General features: G+C 37.8%; 5 protein-coding genes across 5 annotated transcripts; 3 read left to right on the forward strand and 2 right to left on the reverse strand.

Annotated features, from left to right (window-relative positions):
* Positions 1-134: 134 nt before the first annotated feature.
* LOC117787443 (26S proteasome non-ATPase regulatory subunit 8) lies at positions 135-1081 on the reverse strand. The gene has a single exon (XM_034625972.1). It carries the CDS (start codon positions 985-987, stop codon positions 193-195), a length of 795 nt encoding a protein of 264 aa, XP_034481863.1. The 5' UTR covers positions 988-1081; the 3' UTR covers positions 135-192.
* A 221-nt stretch (positions 1082-1302) lies between these two features.
* Positions 1303-2158, forward strand: LOC117787444 (survival motor neuron protein). The gene has a single exon (XM_034625973.1). The coding sequence runs from the start codon at positions 1406-1408 to the stop codon at positions 2072-2074; it is 669 nt and encodes a 222-aa protein (XP_034481864.1). The 5' UTR covers positions 1303-1405; the 3' UTR covers positions 2075-2158.
* A 178-nt stretch (positions 2159-2336) lies between these two features.
* Positions 2337-6552, forward strand: LOC117786439 (nuclear RNA export factor 2). The gene is made up of 9 exons (XM_034624702.1): positions 2337-2373; positions 2430-2665; positions 2731-2907; positions 3278-3556; positions 3615-3752; positions 3805-3951; positions 4013-4114; positions 4741-5862; positions 5919-6552. The coding sequence occupies exons 1-9, from the start codon at positions 2352-2354 to the stop codon at positions 6234-6236; spliced, it is 2541 nt and encodes an 846-aa protein (XP_034480593.1). The 5' UTR covers positions 2337-2351; the 3' UTR covers positions 6237-6552.
* Positions 6553-6779: 227 nt separating this feature from the next.
* LOC117786440 (multiple inositol polyphosphate phosphatase 1) lies at positions 6780-18024 on the forward strand. The gene is made up of 5 exons (XM_034624703.1): positions 6780-6943; positions 13921-14195; positions 16176-16412; positions 16469-16710; positions 17059-18024. Exons 2-5 carry the CDS (start codon positions 13923-13925, stop codon positions 17711-17713), a joined length of 1407 nt encoding a protein of 468 aa, XP_034480594.1. The 5' UTR covers positions 6780-6943; positions 13921-13922; the 3' UTR covers positions 17714-18024.
* LOC117786442 (cytochrome b-c1 complex subunit 10) lies at positions 12826-13322 on the reverse strand. Its single transcript, XM_034624704.1, has 3 exons — positions 13215-13322; positions 13022-13159; positions 12826-12945 (listed from the first exon to the last, which is right to left on the reverse strand). Exons 1-2 carry the CDS (start codon positions 13280-13282, stop codon positions 13033-13035), a joined length of 195 nt encoding a protein of 64 aa, XP_034480595.1. The 5' UTR covers positions 13283-13322; the 3' UTR covers positions 12826-12945; positions 13022-13032.
* Positions 18025-20970: the final 2946 nt, after the last annotated feature.

Raw genomic sequence — 20970 nt, forward strand, 5'->3', positions numbered from 1 at the left:
ATTGCTGCTGATTTTAACTTTATTTTTTATTAAATTTAAAATGATTTTGTTGCTCAAGCTATCATTAGCAAAAGCATGCAATTTATTGAGAATCTATACGAAATTGCGCACATCTGGCAACGCTTAAATACTTATTTCCACAAACTATTGTTGATTTACTTTATTATTTATTAGAATTACAATGATTAGCACTTAAACTATCATCTCCAGATCGCGGGCATAGCTCAACACCTGTTCGGCCAGCTCCTCAGATGGCAGCAGTTCCTTCGGTTTAATGCTGCGATCTGTAAAACTATAGTTTCCATTGCCCTCCAGTTTCCATTGTCGCTTCTCGCCAAATGCCTTGATCTCGTTGGGTACATTCAAATTCAGACGTTTGGCGGCTTCTTTAGCCGATATCTTTTCGTAGGACATTTCAATGCAGGCACCGATTTCATCGCGCACAGTTTCCACGAGCAGATCCATGAAATAATTGTAGACCTCGGCGGGCATTGAGGATTTGGCCTGGAAGATTTTGTTGTAGCGTCCCTCCATGATATATTGTTCCAGCGCCAGAATCGGCTTAATGTACTGATTGTTTTGTATTATGTCCACCGAGAGTAGCTCGAGTTCGGTGTGAAAATCAGAGACACGATTCCCAGAAAGCAGATACAAGAGATTAAGTCCCAGCAATTTATACTTGTTGTCCGATTCACCGATGATTCTCGCATAATCGTAGTAGTAGCATTTCAGCTGTGACATGTAGCGCTCGAATGCAAGCAGATCCTTGCTGAGCACACTGTGCTCCACGGCAATCTCCAGCACGGAACGCGCCAACAACAACTGCTTCTTGGAGTTGAGGGCATCGGCGCCGTCGGTGGGCAGAAAACTCAACTTGACCAGCGCCACTTTCAGCTGATCCAGCAACTGGCCACATTTGGGCGTATTTGGCGGCCGCTTTGCCCACTCAACGGTCAGTTCCTTGTAGAGTGTCTCAACTGTAGCCATTTTTTTACACAATAATTACGATTCGAAACAAAAACACAAGCAGCGAATTGAGAATGATTTTCGTTTTTGCGCTTCCTCTTCTTTCTTTTTACCAATCACAGCGAAGGTGCTTTGTAATGAGTGGCAGCTCTCTTACAGGCAATTTACTTATCGGTAACATCGATAGCAACAATTTGTGCATTTCAAAAAACAATTGATATGCACTTCAATTAAATTATATTTACATGTCTAAAATATCAAGTAAATATAATAATTTTTCATATCAAAATAATAATAATATTTTCAAAATATCAGCATCCCAAAGTTGAAGTTGGCAACTCTGTTGCTCGCCATGCATGTATCGATAGCATCGATTGCAGACGCCAAAGCATATGCAATTTGTGAATTTCAAAAACCAATTGAGAGGAATTAAACTTAAATGTCTGCGGATAAAGAAGATAAATGGGACGATAGCCTATTGATCAAGGCGTACGATGACTCGGTAAGCCTAACCCGGGAAACGTTGGCTCATCGCATTGCGGACTCGACAAACCGCCGTGAGGAAAGTGAGGAAGAAGAAAAACACGACATGGAACTTTTGGAGGAAACTCCTCCGTCATTCAAAGTGGGCGACTTTGCACGCGCCACATACACAGATGGACTGGATTACGAGGGAACTATTGTGTCCATTGATGAGAAGGAAGCCAGCTGTGTGCTGCGCTATGTGGGCTATGAGAACGAGCAGGAGATTCTATTATCCGATCTGTTGCCATCCTGGGGTAGCAAGGCGCGTCGCGAACAGGTGGAACAATCCGCAAATCAGCCAGATGTGGAGGATGCACCACAGGCACAACGTTCCAAGACCTTCAAGAAGTCCACTGTGGCTAAAGGAAAACAGGCGTCGTCTTCGGGTTCCCGCCTGAGCGGATTGGCCATGCCGCCAATGCCTCTGGTGCCGCCCATGTTCAGTCCATCCGGTGGCATGGATGCCGAGCCGGATCAGGACTTTGTTGCCATGCTGACAGCCTGGTACATGTCCGGATATTATACGGGTCTATATCAGGGCAAAAAGGAGAGCAGCGCCAAGAAGAAGACAGCCAAGAAGTAATTTCAATTTTAATTATCTCCAAAAGAGAGCAAGACTCTGGGTTCCTAGACATTAAGCATAATAAATAATGTGTTAATTCATAAATTTTGTATTTCTTGGAGAATGATAAATGTATCGAAATACTAGCGACATTTTAAGCTGCAGTTCGCTATCGATTGCTGCATTTTAAAAGGGTATTCCTAAATTGTGATTTTCAGCAGCTGATTAATTTTGATGATAACGAGCAACAGCTAGATCTAGCTATAAAATAGCTAAATTGGCAACAGAGGTGGTTAAAATGCACGCCAATAGACATCGCTGTGAGTATTGTTTATTTAAATTAAAAATTAACATATTATTAATGGATTAAATGCAGCACAGGCACGCATCATCGACTTTGGCGATCGTTCGCAACCCATTGTGGTCGACTACAGGGATTCAAAGAAGTACTACAAGTGCAAACAGTATGACGGGAATCCCGGCTTGAATTGGATCGAGTTTTGTGTACATCATGAAGGTGCTCTTAATTTTAGTGCAAATCCGCAACAATTAATAGTGGATGCGCTCTTTAGAGCTGTGGAAGGTGAGGAGCTCTTTCCCGTAAACTATCAGGTGAGATTAAGTTATTTAATTTATTGTGTTTCATATTTAAATTTCATTCTGTTGACTTTTTGCAGAGTGGTCATCATGTGGACACCTTTCTGGCCAGGACCTGTAAAGCAGCGCTGGACAAGCTCTTCCAACGTCGCCTAAGCATTAAGGTGTCCTCCGGCAGCGAACTCAACCTGTCCGTCTCCCTGAATGCAGCTGCCTACAATCGCAGTCAAATTTCGCCACCTATGATCATTTCACAGGTAAACGAGCGCACTCGACAGCAGGATACCCTGTGTATAGGCATTTAGTTGGTGTTTGGCATGCCGAAGATTTGATGCCCAGATTGGTTAAGATATCTCAAGAAACATAAAAGTTTTTCATACTAAAACATTATTTCTGATCGAGCGTTTCTATGACAGCTATATGATATAGTAAACCGATTTAAACCAAATTTGGTCAGGATGTATAAGATAAACCCAGATGTAGATTCTGTCAGGTTGGTTTAGATATCTTAAAGAACTAGAAATTTTTCGTAGTAAAAATAGGATTAAGAAAATTGAGCCCTTATTTTGATATTCCGAGAAACCAAACTATCTTTGAGAACAACAGTTAAATGCTTTATGATTACAGGTAATCGATCGTCTCATGGACAGTCTGGAGACTTTTGAAGGTGTGCGAGGTGTGCTAAATTTAAGCAACTTTACTGCCAATCCTTATTTCAAAAATGTCATTGTGCGTTTATCCAATTTGGCCACCTTGCAACTTGTGTGCACAACCATTTACAACAACGACGATCGTCGTCGTGCTCTTAACGGCTTTAATTTGGCCCAGAATCAAATCAGTGACCTGGGTCCACTAAAACTCTTTGGTGATGTTGACTATGGAATGCTGGATCTCAGTGGAAATCGAGTGAGTTGCCGTCAGTTTGAAAGTGTTCTCTTAATGCTTAACTGTTCCCATTTTGCAGCTTAGCTCTGCAGTGCGTCTTTGCACGGATCTGCAGCGTGTTCGCGCTAAGCAACTGAAGCTGGCTGATAATCCTATAACCAAAAAGTCACAGTATCCCGACTGCTTGGAGCCCTTGAAAAAAAACTTTCAAATTGTGGTAGGTATTGAAGCAATTGGTACTGATAACTTAACTGACTTGTGTTTTACAGGATGGAATTCCTTTCGACAAGCTGTACAAGACTTACACTCCACTAAACTATGAGGTGGATGTGGAGTGCGATGGCACTAGGATTGACTGGACTAATAAGTCGACGCTAGCTCAGTTTAGGAACAGTCTGGACTGGCATGCATTCCTGGTGGGTCTTAATTGATTACTTTGCTGTTACATCAACTATATTTTACAATCTTTATGTACAGATTCCTGATACGCAGCGCGAGTTTACTAAGGATTTGATCTTTGACTATTTCTCCATTTCGCTGGATCCTGGCCAAAGCGAGTTTTATCCCTGCTACTACAAGGTGAGCTGTACGAACAATTTTCTATAAGAAATTTTATTAAAAATATAAAAATTAAAGAAATTTTTAGAAAAAATAGATTTACAGAACTAAAAAACTTGTTGCTACGAATTAAAAATTTAAAAAATGTATTCAAAAATATATTATTAAGAAGACAATATTAAAGCAGCACTAAATAAAAAGATATGTCTCGAAAAATGAGCGATTTCAAAAACATTTGATGAAGATTTTTCACTTTTGCCTAGTATTGTTATTAAATTTATTGAAAAAGAACAAGAGATAATCTAAAACTAACTAGCAAAAAAAACAATTATTTTCTATTCTTAAAATTTTAACCGTTATTGAAAATAGCTCGAAAATTAATTAAAAAATGATGTTACTTACTTATAGGAAAATCAAGTCTATTTAATCTTAATATTAATGAACTAGATTTTTTACTTGCTTGCTTTCTGGATTTCTTACTTGTTCTTATTTTTAACTTTCGAGTTGATGCTTTCTTTTTGCTTAACAATTTTTCATTTTGATAGCCCTATTATATTTCAATTTTATTCGTTGATTTTTTATAAAAGATATTTGAAATTAGAATGATTTATTAATCTTATAATATTTTCAATCTTTTCCATTTGCAGTTCGATGGTGGTGAACATCGTTTTCTTGTGCGCAGTTGCTTTGATCAGATCGAGCATCTGGTGCAGATGCAAAATCTGCAATTGAAAATACCGCAGCTGGTGACAAGTGGCGATGTGCAGGAGATCAACTACGATCGGACCATTCCCTACTATCTGCGCATGAATGTGAGCACCTTTAAGCAGGGTCACATCGACCCCAAGCAATGCATCGAGCAGGCAGTGCAAAAGCGCTTCAATGCCATTAATCGAGTGCTCAATTTGGAGCAGTTCCAGCAGACAGATGGCCTGGAGAATGTGACTGTCCTTTTGAGCTCTCCCAAGGTGCTCAGCAGCATTTTGAGGATGTCCTCACGCAAGTTCGTGGGAAACTGCATAGATCTGCGTCTCGGCAATAATAAGATTGTCAGTGCCAATAATTTACGCTCGCTATCATTGTTGAGCAGTCTTCAAGCTCTGGATTTGGGTCAAAACTGGATAAATGACCTCTCGGAAATAAGTTCACTTGGAGATGTGCCGCTGAAATCGTTGCGTCTTCATGGAAATCCCGTTTGCAGAAAGTATAGTCTGCCCAGCGAGTATATCAAGGCGGTAAAGGCAATATTTCCAACTCTGCTCAAGCTAGATGATGTCGATTTGAATAGCAAACCAGGATTGGCGCCCCAGAAAGATTTCCTATGCGATACAGCTGCCTATGAGCTAACAGGCGAACTATTTCTGAAACCTTTTCTACGTGAATTCGAGCAGTTGGATCAACGCGTCAATATGATGAAATATTATACAGATAAATCCCTATTTACGCTGACTTCCAGCTATGACATCAACCGTTGTAATCGTCCATCTAATGAGCTCTTCAAGCGTATCAATAAGTACAATTATCATAGCAGAAATCTCTTAAAGAACTCGCTGGACACCTGCAGAGTAAATGTTGGTGCTAATGATATTATAGCTGTGCTCATGCAGCTGCCAGTTGTTACCCATGATTATGTCTCGCTGCAGACGGATGTGATGCACTACAACGCCAAGTTGGCCATTATTAATGTGACAGGATTAATGCGCGATGAGCCTGATCTTTTAATGGCTTTCAGTAGACAATTTGTGCTTAAAGTGGAAGCGGAAGGATTGGTGAGTAGGTGAATTCTTAACTCAACATTATATCTAAAATCTTTTCTACTTTTAAGGGTGTTGGCAAGAGAGTGCGTCGTATGAAGATCATTAATGAGCGCTTCAACATCATGAATCCCACAAAGAAACAGGAAAGGGATGCCTTTAAGTTTTCCGAGTTGCCAAATGAAGCTACAGTCAAGGATGAGAATGAAGAGGACTCTGTGGATGTCAAGGAGCATAAATTGCTGCTATTCCAGGAGATAACTGGCCTGCGTCCCAGATGGTGTACACGTATTGTACAAGAGGAGGCCAATTGGAATTTTGAGCTCGCCTTGGAGCAGTTCCTACGCATGGAGTCGGATAAGGAATTACCTAATGACGCCTTTGCCTAAACAAACCAAAACACTTATATTTATATATTGATAGATATAGAAGCGCCTATGACGCTAACACTTTTCAAGTGTCGAATAAGCCAAAATTTATAATTCCTGATAATTTCAAGTACCAAAGTATCTCGATCAACCATTACGCAGAAAATAATCTGTGATAATTATTGAAGTGCCTTCAAACAAATTACATATAATATTGACAATCTCTGTGATTAATAGCATTTGTAAGGCTAGACTGATATGTCTGTCTGCCTTTCTCTCACGCCATTGTTCACTTATCAGCGCTAAAATTATATTTAATTAATATATACTTAATATATTATCATTAATAGTCTGGTCGCACTTTGCATTTAGGATCAAGACAATAGTTCAGCGTCGACTGCGACTGCGACTGCAATGAATCCTGCAGCTGACGTCGCGTCGCTGCTTGCGTCAGACTCTCCCACACAAAACATTCTTCGAGAGAGCGTCCACTCGTTGCTTGCTCTCTCCTCTCGCACTCTCTCAGCACGTCAGGCTATAAACGCTTGCGCCACTCGTTTGTCGCGTCAGTTTCACAGCAGACGCGTTCGCGTGCGGTTCAGTGTAGAGAGTGCGCTTTGTTTAACCGTTTCAACTTCAACAGTTTACCGTTTAGCCAGTGCGCGAAACGGTTAAGAAATTCATTAAACAAACTACGTTTTTTCAAGTGCATTTCAAATATTCAATAGGTCTGTGTGGGCTTACATACTTAATCATAATCATAACATTATTTATAACAGTTAAAACTTCTATAATTGTGTCGTTGTTTTTATTCTCATTTAATTTGCCGTTAATGATTTCAATCAGCCGCCAAGTGCAAACAATTTAATTGAATTACCCATTAATTTATACATATATGTTTGCTATCTATTGTTTTGTAATTTGTAATTAATTCACAAAACGTAAAACGACATTTGTTTGCGAGTATTTATAAATTTGTTGCAGTAAGCCAAAAAAAAAAAGGAAAAATTAAAATAAAACCAGTTTGTGCTTTTTTATTTGACTTATGTTTATAATCGTGTAGAAATTATTATATAATAAACATGATACGCCTTAGAATCGTATTGACATGACATTTGATTTAGCCAACAACAACAATAATAATGAAAACAACTTTTGTGATGAGCTCAACAAAATGCTTACCTCAATACCTGTTTAAGAGTTTTCCAACGTTTTGCATATGAATGAAAATCGCTGAAATTTGATGGGAGGCCACATTAATCAGTTGGGAATCGTTTAATTCCGCTGTTTCTCCTCTTTCTGCTATCTGCTTGTTTTGTTTTAGCCACGCAGCGTGAGAACCGATTCTGACTTGGAAACTTTTGAATCCAAATAAAGTCGCGTCTTCCCATTCTGAGTTCACTGATCTGCGGCTTTAGGACAGCCAAACAATTGGTTCTAAATAGTTGAGACTTATGTTGACGTAACATTGTTGAACAATTGCCAACTGACAGCTGGTTTAAGGTATACCCCTCTTTCCACCCCCTTTCCAGCCAGCCAACAAAAGTAATCTTGCAAATAACTGATTGCGTTTTGCACGCGTTTTTAAACGCGCCAAACTTGACTCGCAATCAAAATAATTAGCTGGCACTCAAATGAATTAACAAATTCACTAAACCCACTTGCAATCTTCAAATCAAATACTTAACTATGTACATCATACAATGCTCGGACAATTAAAACACCTACTATAGATAAGTTAGGAGCTTTAACCAACAACATTCCGGTATTCGCAAACTCAAACCCGGTAAACAGTTCTGAGATTTATGACTCGCCTCTGGGATTGTGGCACGCGACTCGCACCATAAACAGATTTAGATAGGTAGCTTAACTAATTAAACACGCTCCATTTTGTGGCTCATTAAATAATGCCGTCCTCATGCTAATCCAAAGTCAACCAAATATGTAACTTGAAGAATGTCACACACATTCTCGTACTTTTTGTTGACGCTTCGTTTGTTAAGCTACCTGGTCTACCTGATCTCGACCCGCTTTTGGGCCAACTTCAACGGCAAACTGAAAATTTGTTTGAAATGAAAAACAACTTGTGTAGGCGCTGGAAAAAACCGGTTATAGGCCCGTGTATTGACTTTGTTTTTCTTTGCCGCTCATTAAAATTTCCACTCTGTAATTTTGTGTTATACCCTGTACTTAGTTAAGATGTAAGAACGACTTTGCCTCTATTCAAGATTATTTTTAATAAGCGTGTCTTTTTGTATAAAAAATCTTTTTAAAAGAAAATATTTATAAACGCTATATATACAGAAGCAATTTTTTCTGTCTTAAGCTCATTTAATAAATTCATTTTTGTCAATTTTTTCGTTACGTTCTCCTTTCAATATTCTATATATATATTATTTTTATTTTAGATTTTATTTACTTTTTCTTAATCGTTTTTGAAAGGTTCCACTCTGTCATTTCTAGCTATACCCTGTACTCAGTAGAGATGAGTTAAAATAGTAAATATTGTTCAATTGTTTGTAATAGGCAGTCACAGACAACTTCGCACCTTTACAGTGTTTACATATCTTAACAAACAGCTTACATAGTATCGTTGCTCAGGTCTACCTCTGTGAACTCAGAGACTACCAAAGTTAGAGTGCTGAAAATTGCTATGTAAGCTCTCTTATAACTAAATTTGAAATATCTTAATAATTTCTTTCGATTCCTTGCACACCTGCAAATTGAGAAGATTTATTCTGACAGCTTTTCTCGCAGCTGAGAAACATTAATTTTCGCTTTCTTCAGCTCTATTGATATGTGTGTGGACAGCCTCCATAGTTTTCATTTTTGTCGTCATTCATACATATAATTAATATTTACTATTTAATATTTAGTATTTCCACACAGCTCAGCTATATTAAATAAATTGCAGAATTTGTCAAAAATTTGCCGGATCTTGATGCTATGATTTGAGTATTTTTTGGCCCCGTTGCAGTTGTTGCACTTAACCTTAACCAAAAGACAATACCCCCCTCCTGTTTCTGGTATAGCTTGCTTCAGATCTTTTTTTGAATATTGCCAAAAGTAGTGTTTGATGTCAAACAATTCGACAGCGCTTTCCATTTTTAATGTGGATTACTTAATATTCAAATATCATGGCAAAGACTGGGCACAATCCAAAAAACAACCCGGTCAAAAGTAGTTTTTGTTTTTTGTTTTGTCTTTGATTATTTTTAAGTATTTTCCACACGCAGGCAGCTTTGTTTGCCAAAATATATTTCAAGTTCTAGTCATAATATCAACACGAATTCCAATGTGTCTGAAAGAGCTCTTACAAAATTCCAAACAGCACTCAAAATATGTGTGGGGAAATGTTCTATGCTCCTCACTTTCTTCTCTCAACACCTCCCTCCCTTTCTCACACACTTTCGGCTATCTTTTCTGTAAATTCCCTTAAGGTCAGAGCTATGCACATAATTTAAAATAGAAAGAGCGCGTCGGTGAGGAAAAGCGGCAAAGGGGGGGAAGGTTTTCTTCTTCTTCTTCTTCTTGCCGGGCCTATCAATGTTAATACTCGTACAAGTGATAAATTAAATGTCTAATGCTCGGACCGAAGATCAAACTGATCATTTGGGAAATGTTTTCTGACGCAGTCTTTAATTTAAAATGCGCAAGACAAAGTTCTCCATCGATTCCCAAAGGTTGCTTTGTCCCCCGTCTTGAATATTAACCAGACACATTCGAATTTTTAACTTTGAGTCTAGACATAGACATCGCCCCGAAAATAAGAGACTGTTCCGTCCGGAGTCTCCGATCCGTCGGTAGACTCGTCTTTATTGCGTGTATTTCCATGTTTGTGAATTGCTCTTGGAGCATCATTACTATGCTAATTTGGCCACTGTGCAATGTCAGTTAGTCTCCGTTTTTCCACTTCCTCTCTTCCTCTTTTCTTTTTCCTTTGCATATTTCCGCTAATTAATATGCATTGCACTCATGTGCAAAGTAATGTTCAATATCACACAACATACTTAAGTAGTTTCTAAAGACTAGCTGCGATTTTTGGCAGTCCCTCGTCAATTGAGCCGCTTTTACTCGGCTAATCTCCTTTAAAATCGCTAGGAAAACGCGCCCGAAACGCTCGCTAGTCGCCTGTTTTCTTGTTTACATTTTTGGCTTATTTGACATTAACAGTTATATTAGCTAGCACTATTTTCTGAATACCATCTAATCGTTTTGACCACAACACAATAATGTATCAGTTATCTTTAAAAATCTTACGTTTAAAATCGCCAGCAAAAACGCTTGAGAAACGCCTGTCAACTGCCAGCTTGTCATTTGTCGTCTTTTATCAAACACCTTTCACAACTTTTGATAGTGCTAGCTATATATTTAATGATTTTTCTAATCTCTTGCCAATTCACGAGTTATTTCTTGACACTTGGCGTTTTTAAAACGCCAGCAAAACGCGCCCGAAACGCGTGCCAGCCTGTTGCGTGTTTGTCATTCACCTTTTGGCAGCAAAAATTACTTGAAGCAACTGCAACATGGCGTAACGCTGCAAAATTTTAGAGCACAGTTCAATGATCTATCTAGATTGGAGTTTGTTTTGGGGTCAATCTGTGCATATTCAGAACAAATCAATTAAATTATGATTGTATATGACTTTTAATGACCAGTAAATCTAACTGATAATAGGGTATTATGCACTTGAGGAGAAAGGTCTATAAATAATATTTATAAGTAGATATTGTTTTAATTTCTCTGCAACTTTCTACCAAGTAAACTTTAAAATTGTTTTAACTTTTATTTAAATTTTTATGTAGACGCTCAATATAATCTTTGTGCTGCGTACAGGGTATTTTTGAACTTTTAATTTTTATTTTGGGTTTTTGGACACTGGGCAGTTCCATTTCTATAGCCAAACCTCTTTATGAAGTGCGCAAATTTGATGTGGCATTTTGAAAATCTGTATTTGATTTACTTGCCGCTTGAGAAAACACGCGCGGAAAACCGGCACGAGGGCAACAATTTTCAAATTACTGAAAAACAGAGAAAAACTAGTCGGGAAATTAGCGAATGTCACGTACGTTATGCGAAAGAATGAAAACATACATAAAATCATAAATCAAATAAAATAAATGTATAAAATTTCGAATAACTAAAAATAAAATACGGTTTTTGAAAAACTGGTGGTTGGAATGATAGGGGTTAGGGGACCTCGGGTGGGGTGGTGGGTGGTTTGATAAACTGAGCTAAGCAAACTGGCAACGGCAGTCAAATTGGAATTTTAATTTCACATTGAGAAAACAAAGGCGACGCATTCAATTGCACTACTGAACGACTTAAAGGGGTTTTGGGGGTTAAAGAAAAGCGAGTAGGGGGTTAAGAGGGGCAGGGGGTAGCGTGCGAATTTACATTGTGCAATTACATAAGCAACCCCACCCACTGGAATATGTATCTAATGGATGCGACGCTCTTGGAATTCACTTCTCAATATAAAAAAGTGGAAAAGATTGCAAGATCGGCAAGATCAGCAGATGGCCTTGAAGTTTTTATACCCCAAAGGGGAGAAAGGGGGGTTCGGTTAAACAGCTGCCTGTTGATTGTGCGATCTGTGCGTAATTGAAAATAGAAAATTGCTTAAGTTAATTGCAACTGCCAGCAGCACTTAGGGCGTCTCCCCCTCGCAGTCCCTATCCCTCTTTCCAAGTCTGTACCTCTGTCATGCCTCATGTTGACGTCACTGGCGCAACAAGTTGCACAATTGCATTCAGCGTTGAGCGAAGATGATGCAAAGTTGTAAACAACAATACGCTGACAGGAGATGTGAGGCTGCCGCAGCAGATGTGCCCTCAACACGGACTATTTGCATACCCTGCAAGTGTTTGTTAATATAGGGTAGCTTGTTTGCCATAGGCAATATTAAACAGCTTGGAGATTTCTTCTATATACATAAACTGAAATTATTATAATGGTCTATTTGTTCATTGGAGCCATGTGAACTCAGCTCTCTTTGAATAATTTATTCTGAAATTTGGTACACTTGCTGCTTCTTGCTCTAGTTAAGATATTACTTAGAATTCATTATGAATAAATAAGCTAAGCTCATTATAATCATCAATTAGTCTTTTTGTGCTCTGTGAACTCAGATTTCCTTGAATCAATATTTTTGAAATTTGGTACACTTGCTGCTCTTTGCTTTACTTAAGATATTACTTTGATATCATTATAAATAAATAAGCTAAGCTCATTGTAATCAGCTTTTAGTACACTTGTGCTATGCGAACTCGGCTCTCCTTAGATAAAAAGTGTTGAAATTTGGTACAGTTGCTACTTATTGCTGTAGTTACGATATATCATAATACTAAGCGGATACCTTTTGTATATCATATAAATTTTAATTTATTTTATAGAGTTTTCACTTTTTTTCACTCAATACATTTTACCCAGAGTATTTTCACTTCGATCTAATCCATATATTGTGCTATTTTTGTAAGCATTAAAATTACAAGCATTTTGTTGTTGTGTTCAATTTGTTTATTTTGATTTAGCAACAATTTATTTACTTTTGCATTGCGGTTCCAAAATGCATTTTCTCTTAAAAGACATACGCGTCAGTTCTTGTATATTTTGGAAAAATCCGACTGTTTATTTGTGCAATTGGTAGACCTTCAGAAGAAGCCAAATAAAACGTGGACGAAACGATAACAAATTGTAGGAGACATTAAAAATTAGAAAACAAGGGAAACTGAAATAAAAGATAGGGAGATATGTTAGAATATACATTTGGAATAGAATATGTTGCCACATGTTGTGGCACTTACCGCTGCTTGCCTCATTTCTGCGGCTCCTTCGGGTACTTGGTGTTATAGAGGGGAATGTAGTTGGTGACAAGGCGCCAGTCGGTGAAGTAGATAAGTGTCAGGAGACCTGCCATACCGAATGTGGCGGCTGTTGGCACACTGTGGGCGTGGCATGTGTTGAAAGTCTAGGTGTCAACTTGTTTTGAGTACTTACAAGGCCATGGCCATTTCTTTTTGACCCTTGGTCGGGCTTAACGAAGTTAACAATTTCTTGAAATTCATATTTAACACAAATTAACTTTTTGTAAAGTTGAATAAACTCTTGGCTTGCTTTGAATTACACACACACATCAAAGTTGTCAATTAAATGAGCATTGTGTCAACATTGAAAGGAAGGGGGAGACATTGATGATGAATCAATTTAGGATGCGGGCTACAAATTGAACCATTACATGCGTTTTTATGATCAACCCCCTTTGACTATCTTGACCCAATTCGAGGTGGCGCTTATGATGACTAAGGACAGCAGGTAAAGCTGGTATAAAACTGCAGTCATTTGTCAGTCGCAAAATCATTAGCCTAATTTCTATGGCAGTGTGTATTTGTGTGTGTGTGTGTGTGTGTGTGTGTGTGTGTGTGTGTGAATGTGTGTTGGCATTTTCCTTATGCGGAAATTTCGTCAGAATTTCCGCCAGAGTCAAGGGACTGGCCCTTCCTTTATTGTCTTGAGTCAACTCCTTGGCAGACGCTGGCAGAGCAATTTAAATGCCACACCTATTGACGCCCCATTCCCCATTCCCCCTTTTCCCACCTGTCTCACATATGACACTGGGAAAAACTCGGACGACAGTTCAAGGATATCGACTAAAGGCTCGGCCACTTAAATTTCATGTCCTTCCTCACTGTTCTCTCTCTTGCAGTCATGCGTCTGCTTCTATTGACGACGCTGCTGGCGTTGCTGGGATGGGAACAGATTGATGCAGCGGAGAATGATTACTGCTTTGGCAAGGATTCCGAGCGACTGCAGACGCGACAATTCAGCTCGAAGACGGCCTATCAGATTGTCAAGAGCACCAACATTGACAAGCAGTATCAGGTGCCCAACTGTGAGCCCAAAAAGATGTGGATATTCCATAGACATGGCACCAGACTGCCCACGGCAAACACCATCAAGGAGGCTCCGCGATTGGAAGAAGTAAGTCAACTTTCTTATTTCCCGATTATCATCCAAACTCTAAATTTAAATCAAAAATTTCTTACTATTTAGATTTATAGCTAAGCTTTATTTTAAAATGATTTAAAATAATACAAAAAATTATTAGAACAATATTAATAAAATTTGAATGCATAATGAATTAAGATGCCAAACCAAAATCAAAATGACATTCCGCTTGAAAATCGGTTTAGTTTTGACAAAGTTATGCAAGTTCGAAGTTGGTCGAACCCTTGATCTAATCTCTTTACAACCCAAAATTTTTGTCCGATTCGACATGATTTTTTACAAAAAAATGAAAGGTCTCTGAATCAAATTTAAAGTGTTGTTTTATACATACAACGATATAAGGAGTTGATTAAAAGTGATAATTTGAGATTTAAAATTTTCAATTTTCTAAATTTCAAAGGGGGGACCCTTAGCATCGAACCCATGATATAGAGAAAAATAATTTTTTTTACAAAAATAATTAAATTTGATGCAGAATCAAAATAGACGCCAAATAATGATCAAAATGACATTCCGCATGAAAATCGATTAAATTTTGGCAAAGTTATGAGAGTTTGAAATTTTCGATAAAGTGTCAAGGGGTAGGTATGAAAAAATTTGACAGTGATGACCAAAATATCGAATTTTCTAAGTAATTAAGATTTTGATGCAGAATCAAAATAGACGCCAAATAATGATCAAAATGACATTCCGCATGAAAATCGGTTAAGTTTTGGCAAAGTTGTGAGAGTTTGAAGATTTTGATAAAGTCTTAAGGGGTAGGTATGGAAAAATATGACAGTGAGGACCAAAAAATTGAATTTTCTAAGTAAATAGGATTTTGATGCAGAATCAAAATAGACGCCAAATAATGATCAAAATGACATTCCGCATGAAAATCGGTTAAGTTTTGGCAAAGTTGTGAGAGTTTGAAGTTATTGATAAAGTCTTAAAGGGTAGGTATGGAAAATATGACAGTGAGGACCAAAAAATTGAATTTTCTAAGTAAATAAGATTTTGATGCAGAATCAAAATAGACGCCAAATAATGATCAAAATGATATTCCGCTTGAAAATCGGTTAAGTTTTGGAAAAGTTATGAGAGTTCGAAGTTATTGATAAAGTCTTAAGGGGTGTTTATGGAAAAATATGACAGTGATGACCAAAATATTAAATTTTCTAAGTAGTTTAGATTTTGATGCAGAATCAAAATAGACGCCAAATAATGATCAAAATGACATTCCGCATGAAAATCGGTTAAGTTTTGGCAAAGTTGTGAGAGTTTGAAGATTTTGATAAAGTCTTAAGGGGTAGGTATGGAAAATATGACAGTGATGACCAAAATATTAAATTTTCTAAGTAGTTTAGATTTTGATGCACAATCAAAATAGACGCCAAATAATGATCAAAATGACATTCCGCATGAAAATCGGTTAAGTTTTGGCAAAGTTGTGAGAGTTTGAAGATTTTGATAAAGTCTTAAGGGGTAGGTATGGAAAATATGACAGTGATGACCAAAATATTAAATTTTCTAAGTAGTTTAGATTTTGATGCACAGTCAAAAAAGACGCCAAATAATGATCAAAATGACATTCCGCATGAAAGTCTATTAAATTTTGGCAAAGTTATGAGAGTTTGAAATTTTCGATAAAGTGTCAAGGGGTAGGTATGAACAAATTTGACAGTGATGACCAAAATATCGAATTTTCTAAGTAATTAAGATTTTGATGCAGAATCAAAATAGACGCCAAATAATGATCAAAATGATATTCCGCTTGAAAATCGGTCAAGTCTTGCCAAAGTTAAGAACTTTTGAAGTTGTTCGAGCCTTTAAAGTTTAAACCAACCAAAAGATAGCATTCTCCAAAATTGTGGAGGCTTTTAACTGAAATCTTTTAAAAAGCCCATTTTCTTTATTATTACTTACGAATAAATAAATACCTCTTTAATGCCAATGTAATTTGCCCTATTTCAGCTGCGTGATTTGATTGTCAGGAACTATCGCGAGTTGAGGACAAAACCGGATACGGATGCTCTATGTCAAGAGGATTTGATTGCCATTAAGATGTGGAAATGGAATGCCAGTATTACTGAGGACATGGAGCAGCATCTGACCCGTCAGGGCTATGACGATCTGCGCGGCACAGCGAAGTTATATCAACGCTATTATCCCACAGTGCTGCCCAGTAGGTACAACGATACCTACTATCTGGTTAGTCATACCCTATATAATGTAATACCCTCTCTAATATTATATCTCACTTGCAGTTCCGTCACACGGACACACAGCGCACCATGGAGAGTTTTAAGGGCTTTTCCGAGGGTCTTTTTGGGGAGAGTAAGCTGGCCGCCGCAGCTGATATACCCGATGAGGATTTGCTGCTGCGTCCCTACGACTACTGCAAGGACTTCAAGGACAAGAACTACAAGGGTGTGGGTTCCGAGTACCATAAATATCGCTCGAGTAACTTGTGGAATCAAACCATGTCGGATATTGCTCGCCGCTTAGGGTACGTTTTATATAAACATATTTGCCATATTTAAAAAATTACTATGACAAAACTAGAAAACTTGTAATTGGGAAATTTGAAAATAAATGTAGTTAACAAATTAAATTTTGGAAAAAATTTAAGAACGCAAAAAAACGGAAAATCTGATAGCAAACTAGTTTTTTTTTTTAAATGCGTCATTTTTTTTTAATAATTAATATTGTATTTTAAATACTTTGACAAAGAATAAGTGTTCGTAAAATGTTGTAGTACCATTAATTTGGAGGACAATGCTCAAAATGCGAAATTAAAAATTCCATAGCTATCCAAAGACTCTTGCAGATCCTTATTAATGCTTTATCCTTGCAGCTTCAAGATGATGGGCGAGGAGGACATCAAGCTGATGTTCGATATGTGCCGTTATGAGCAGGCCTGGCAAGTGGATCGCACGAGTGTCTGGTGTGCCGCCTTCCTTCCAGAGCACGTGACCGTGATGGAATATGCCGAGGATCTCAAGTACTACTATGGCTCGGGTTATGGCTTTGAGGACAATTCACGGTTTAACTGTCGTGCCGTGCAGGATATGTTGACCCGTCTAAGCAGTCCAGTATCGCCCCATGTTGTGGCCTATTTTGCCCACTCGACGGGATTGCAGACGCTGCTAACCGCGCTGGGAATCAACAAGGATGATGTTCCACTGCGTGCAGACAACTACAATTCGATGACAAGTCGCCGTTGGAAAACAAGTTTGTTGGGTCCATTTGCTGCCAACTTTGTGGCTGTGAAATACGAATGTCCCGCGGATCTGGAGAAGGAGAAGGTCGTGTTCTTCCTCAATCAGAATGCCGTGCAGCTCGATTGGTGCAAAGTTGGTCTCTGCAACTGGTCGGCTGTGTTAGAAAAGTACAAGACCATAGCACAGGCAAACTGTGATGAATACTACTGCCGATCTGGAGCGATTGCCGGACAGACTTCGTTCCTGGCCACTACACTGATGGCTGCCATTGTTTACTTAATGCATTAATGATCTTGCAACAGTCGCTGTTGCATTGTTTAGTTTTCTAATATGTAATGTACAAAGTTGGTACCAAAAAAAAAGAAGCAAAGAAAACATTTTGCATATGGCCGCGAGTAAAAGAGTATTTTTTGCGATTATTGTAAATTTTTCTACTTTTAACAAGCACACATCCCACACAGCGATATGCTAAGACACAAATCTACACATACCTTTTTCTAATTACACAATTAATTATTAAACTCTGCTTGTGACGACTAATTACAGATGTAACAGTTAAATAGCTTTATAAACTATGTAATTAAACGAATCTAAGAAAATGTTCATCTTTTTTTTTGTGGCGACATTTTTTGGGTTAGGAATAGGAAAGTTGCACGAAACAACTATAAAAAAAAGTAATTTTTTTAAAGTGCTTTTATATATATTGAAACAAGCAGTCCCCGGTTAACAGACCCTTCGATCACTTAGTTCTGCAAATTAACTATGATGAACCAACTCCCGTGAGCTGTCGATCTTTCATAAAAATCGATTAAATCAACTCGATAGAACAATTTATGATCGAGTGAAGTACTCGATCAAGCATAAGTACTCGATAATCGCCTCCGCGAAAATCGAGCTGTCGGTATTGCGATGTATTTTAAACCTAGGTGGCCGACCGCAACTATATATGCGTACGCCACCCATTTGTCAGGTCAGTTGAACAGCGGACGCGATCGCGTTCGGTTGAGTGAGTGTAAGGGAGTGCGGAAGAGTGTTTGCGCGAAACGGTTAAAAAATCCTTAAAATAAAGTTAAAGTGCTTAAACCAGGTATGCAAATTCTGTAATAACTTAACTTGAGTATAGTTCATATCACAGGCGTTGTTGTCGGAGTTGAGGAATCTGACGATCCTTTCCATATGTATTTTTATGTGCAGAATCGGAAATTTGTAAAAGACTTTACAGCACCGCCTTCCTTTTCGTGGTGCAGATCCTTTTATCAGGTGTTTTCCTGAAATCTCTAAATATTTTGAACAGAAATGTTTTGTTAACAACCGTTCAAAATGTTGTTGCTCCTAAAATTTTAGAGATATCATATTTTCGAACTTATTTTTTTTATACAATTTTATTCAATTTAAAAATATTTTAATTCAATTTATTAAATATTTAATATTGTCTCTCTTTCTTAAGAATTTTATAGACCTTTGAAAGCAATGGTTTCTTATAGAACACCATTGGTTTTGGGTTGCTTTAGCGCTGTTAGAGATTTGTAGAACACACCTGTATGTAATTTTGTTATCAATACAAGCTCCTGAAGGTATGCAATGGGTATTCCTATTGTCGGAGTGTCTTTTATCATCTTTCCCGATTTATTTCCTCAGTTTTACTCTTTTTGTTTTTATTAAAAGACTGCACCAATTGAATTTTGTGCTCTTGCTCACTTTCTCCTCTCTTGCAGTCATGCGTTTGCTTCTATTGACAGCGCTGCTGTCATTTCTGGGATGGGAACAGGTTGCAGGAGAGAATTACTGCTTAGCTAAGGATGCCAGTCAATTGCAGACGCATCAGTTCGGCGCGAAGACAGCTGTTGTTCTAGCTAACTACAGGTGTACAAATTAAATAGCTTTCTAAATAATGCAATTAAATGAATCTCAGAAAAAGTTCGTATATTTCTTTGTCAATCTTTGTTGCTTGGGATTGAAATTTGCTAAGTATTTGCTTAAATTCAAATGGGATTTCGATTTATTGCTGCAGGCGGACTATCGCTTGCGAAGGTATCGATATGTATAACAAATCCCGTCGCTGTGACTGCCAGAATGCGCGTTGTTGTACATTTGATCTGGCAACGCTGTGAAGCTTGGCGCGTCTTTTTAAATGCAAATGAAGATTAATGCTGATGAATGTGAGAGGAAAGAATATGAAATATATGTGAAAACATATTGAAATACGCCTTAGCTTGGATTTTGAAAGTCTTGGCCAATTAGCTAGCAAGAAAACCTCGTTAAATTCAATACATTTGTTTCTTTAGCCTTAAAGGCTTATGCGTATTTGGTTTCAATGGCAAAATTGGGTTTAGAATTAACTTGACAAATCTTTTGAGATTGGGAAAACTGTGACTTTTGCATAGGCGTTGACTCTTGACGTTGGACAACCATTTTGAGCCGTCACGTGCTTCCTGTTAAATGTTCTAATGATGCGTATTAGAGCAGACTAAGTGCCACTCATAAGTGCCGCACAAGCACCTGACTTTGCCCCACCTTTTGACATCGAATTTTACGCAATATGCGTTTTTTATTTCACTTCGTAGTTGCTGCTGTTCGCCTGGACGTTGTCAAGGCAACCTCAACTTTGACCCGTATGCCACCCAACCTTCCATTCAACCCCCAACAAGGGTCCAAGTCCACGTGAGCGTAAACCTGACTCCATTTTCTGCCTGTGTCTAAATTTGTCTGTATCTGAAAATGGGTGGAGGTTGTAACCCAAAGTGCTTTATAGTTACTTAGACGTGAGGCGGGTAAAAAGAAGAGGGAAGAGGGCTTCTATGCGTACGTGTTTATATGCCCAAAGCAAGTTGTTATCTCTGGTCCCATTTTAGGGTCAATCCAGCAGCGTTTTCATTAGGTTAATACTCCCGCTTTATGAACTCGCCGCCGAGTTGAAACAAGTGAATAAATCAGCTTTGTTATTTGCCTCCCCCCAAAAAACAAAACAATGGGCGTGTCTGGCATCGAGCCATACTCAGATTCTGTTAGTTAACGCGAAAATTTACCACAAAACTTTACAATTCTCAAGTGTAACAAGTAGGAAGGATTTTGGGAGAGTGTGCTCGACTGCAGTACACCCTGCTTGTCAATTCATTTTATTATTCAACTTTCGGGGAAGGGAGACTAGTTCTAAACTTTAAATAATCTGCATCTTAAAAGCCTTCATACCAAATTATATACTTAAAAAAACAGATTAGAAAAAATGATTAAAAATTTTTAATTAAATTTAAAATTGGTTTAAATTAAAAATTTAAAGTTTATGCGAAATAAAAGTAATCGGCTGAAAATAAAAGAAACTTATAATAAATTCGGAATATTGGATATTAAAAATTTACATAAAAAACTAAAGATTAGTTTAAATGAAAAACTGAATGGACATAGAGATATCATCATTTTATCGATTCAGATAAAAAATATTTGAGTCAGAATAACAAGAATAATAAAATTACTAATTTAAAATCTTATTTTCTCATTTTACAGTATACAGATTTTAGTCGACATTAAATAAAAAAAAATTAATTAAT

The sequence above is a fragment of the Drosophila innubila genome (genome assembly GCF_004354385.1).
Source record: "Drosophila innubila isolate TH190305 chromosome 3L unlocalized genomic scaffold, UK_Dinn_1.0 0_D_3L, whole genome shotgun sequence".
NCBI classification, from domain to species: Eukaryota; Metazoa; Arthropoda; class Insecta; order Diptera; family Drosophilidae; genus Drosophila; species Drosophila innubila.

Coding starts and splice junctions, on each gene's coding strand:
- LOC117787443 (XM_034625972.1), bottom strand. CDS start 987: ATGGCTACAGTTGAGACACTCTACAAGGAACTGACCGTTGAGTGGGCA.
- LOC117787444 (XM_034625973.1), top strand. CDS start 1,406: ATGTCTGCGGATAAAGAAGATAAATGGGACGATAGCCTATTGATCAAG.
- LOC117786439 (XM_034624702.1), top strand. CDS start 2,352: ATGCACGCCAATAGACATCGCT. Junction 2,908..3,277: donor CACCTATGATCATTTCACAG/GTAAACGAGCGC, acceptor TTATGATTACAG/GTAATCGATCGTCTCATGGA. Junction 3,557..3,614: donor TGGATCTCAGTGGAAATCGA/GTGAGTTGCCGT, acceptor CCCATTTTGCAG/CTTAGCTCTGCAGTGCGTCT.
- LOC117786442 (XM_034624704.1), bottom strand. CDS start 13,282: ATGAATTTCAAGAAATTGTTAACTTCGTTAAGCCCGACCAAGGGTCAA. Junction 13,160..13,214: donor AAAGAAATGGCCATGGCCTT/GTAAGTACTCAA, acceptor CCACGCCCACAG/TGTGCCAACAGCCGCCACAT.
- LOC117786440 (XM_034624703.1), top strand. CDS start 13,923: ATGCGTCTGCTTCTATTGACGACGCTGCTGGCGTTGCTGGGATGGGAA. Junction 14,196..16,175: donor AGGCTCCGCGATTGGAAGAA/GTAAGTCAACTT, acceptor GCCCTATTTCAG/CTGCGTGATTTGATTGTCAG. Junction 16,711..17,058: donor GATATTGCTCGCCGCTTAGG/GTACGTTTTATA, acceptor TTATCCTTGCAG/CTTCAAGATGATGGGCGAGG.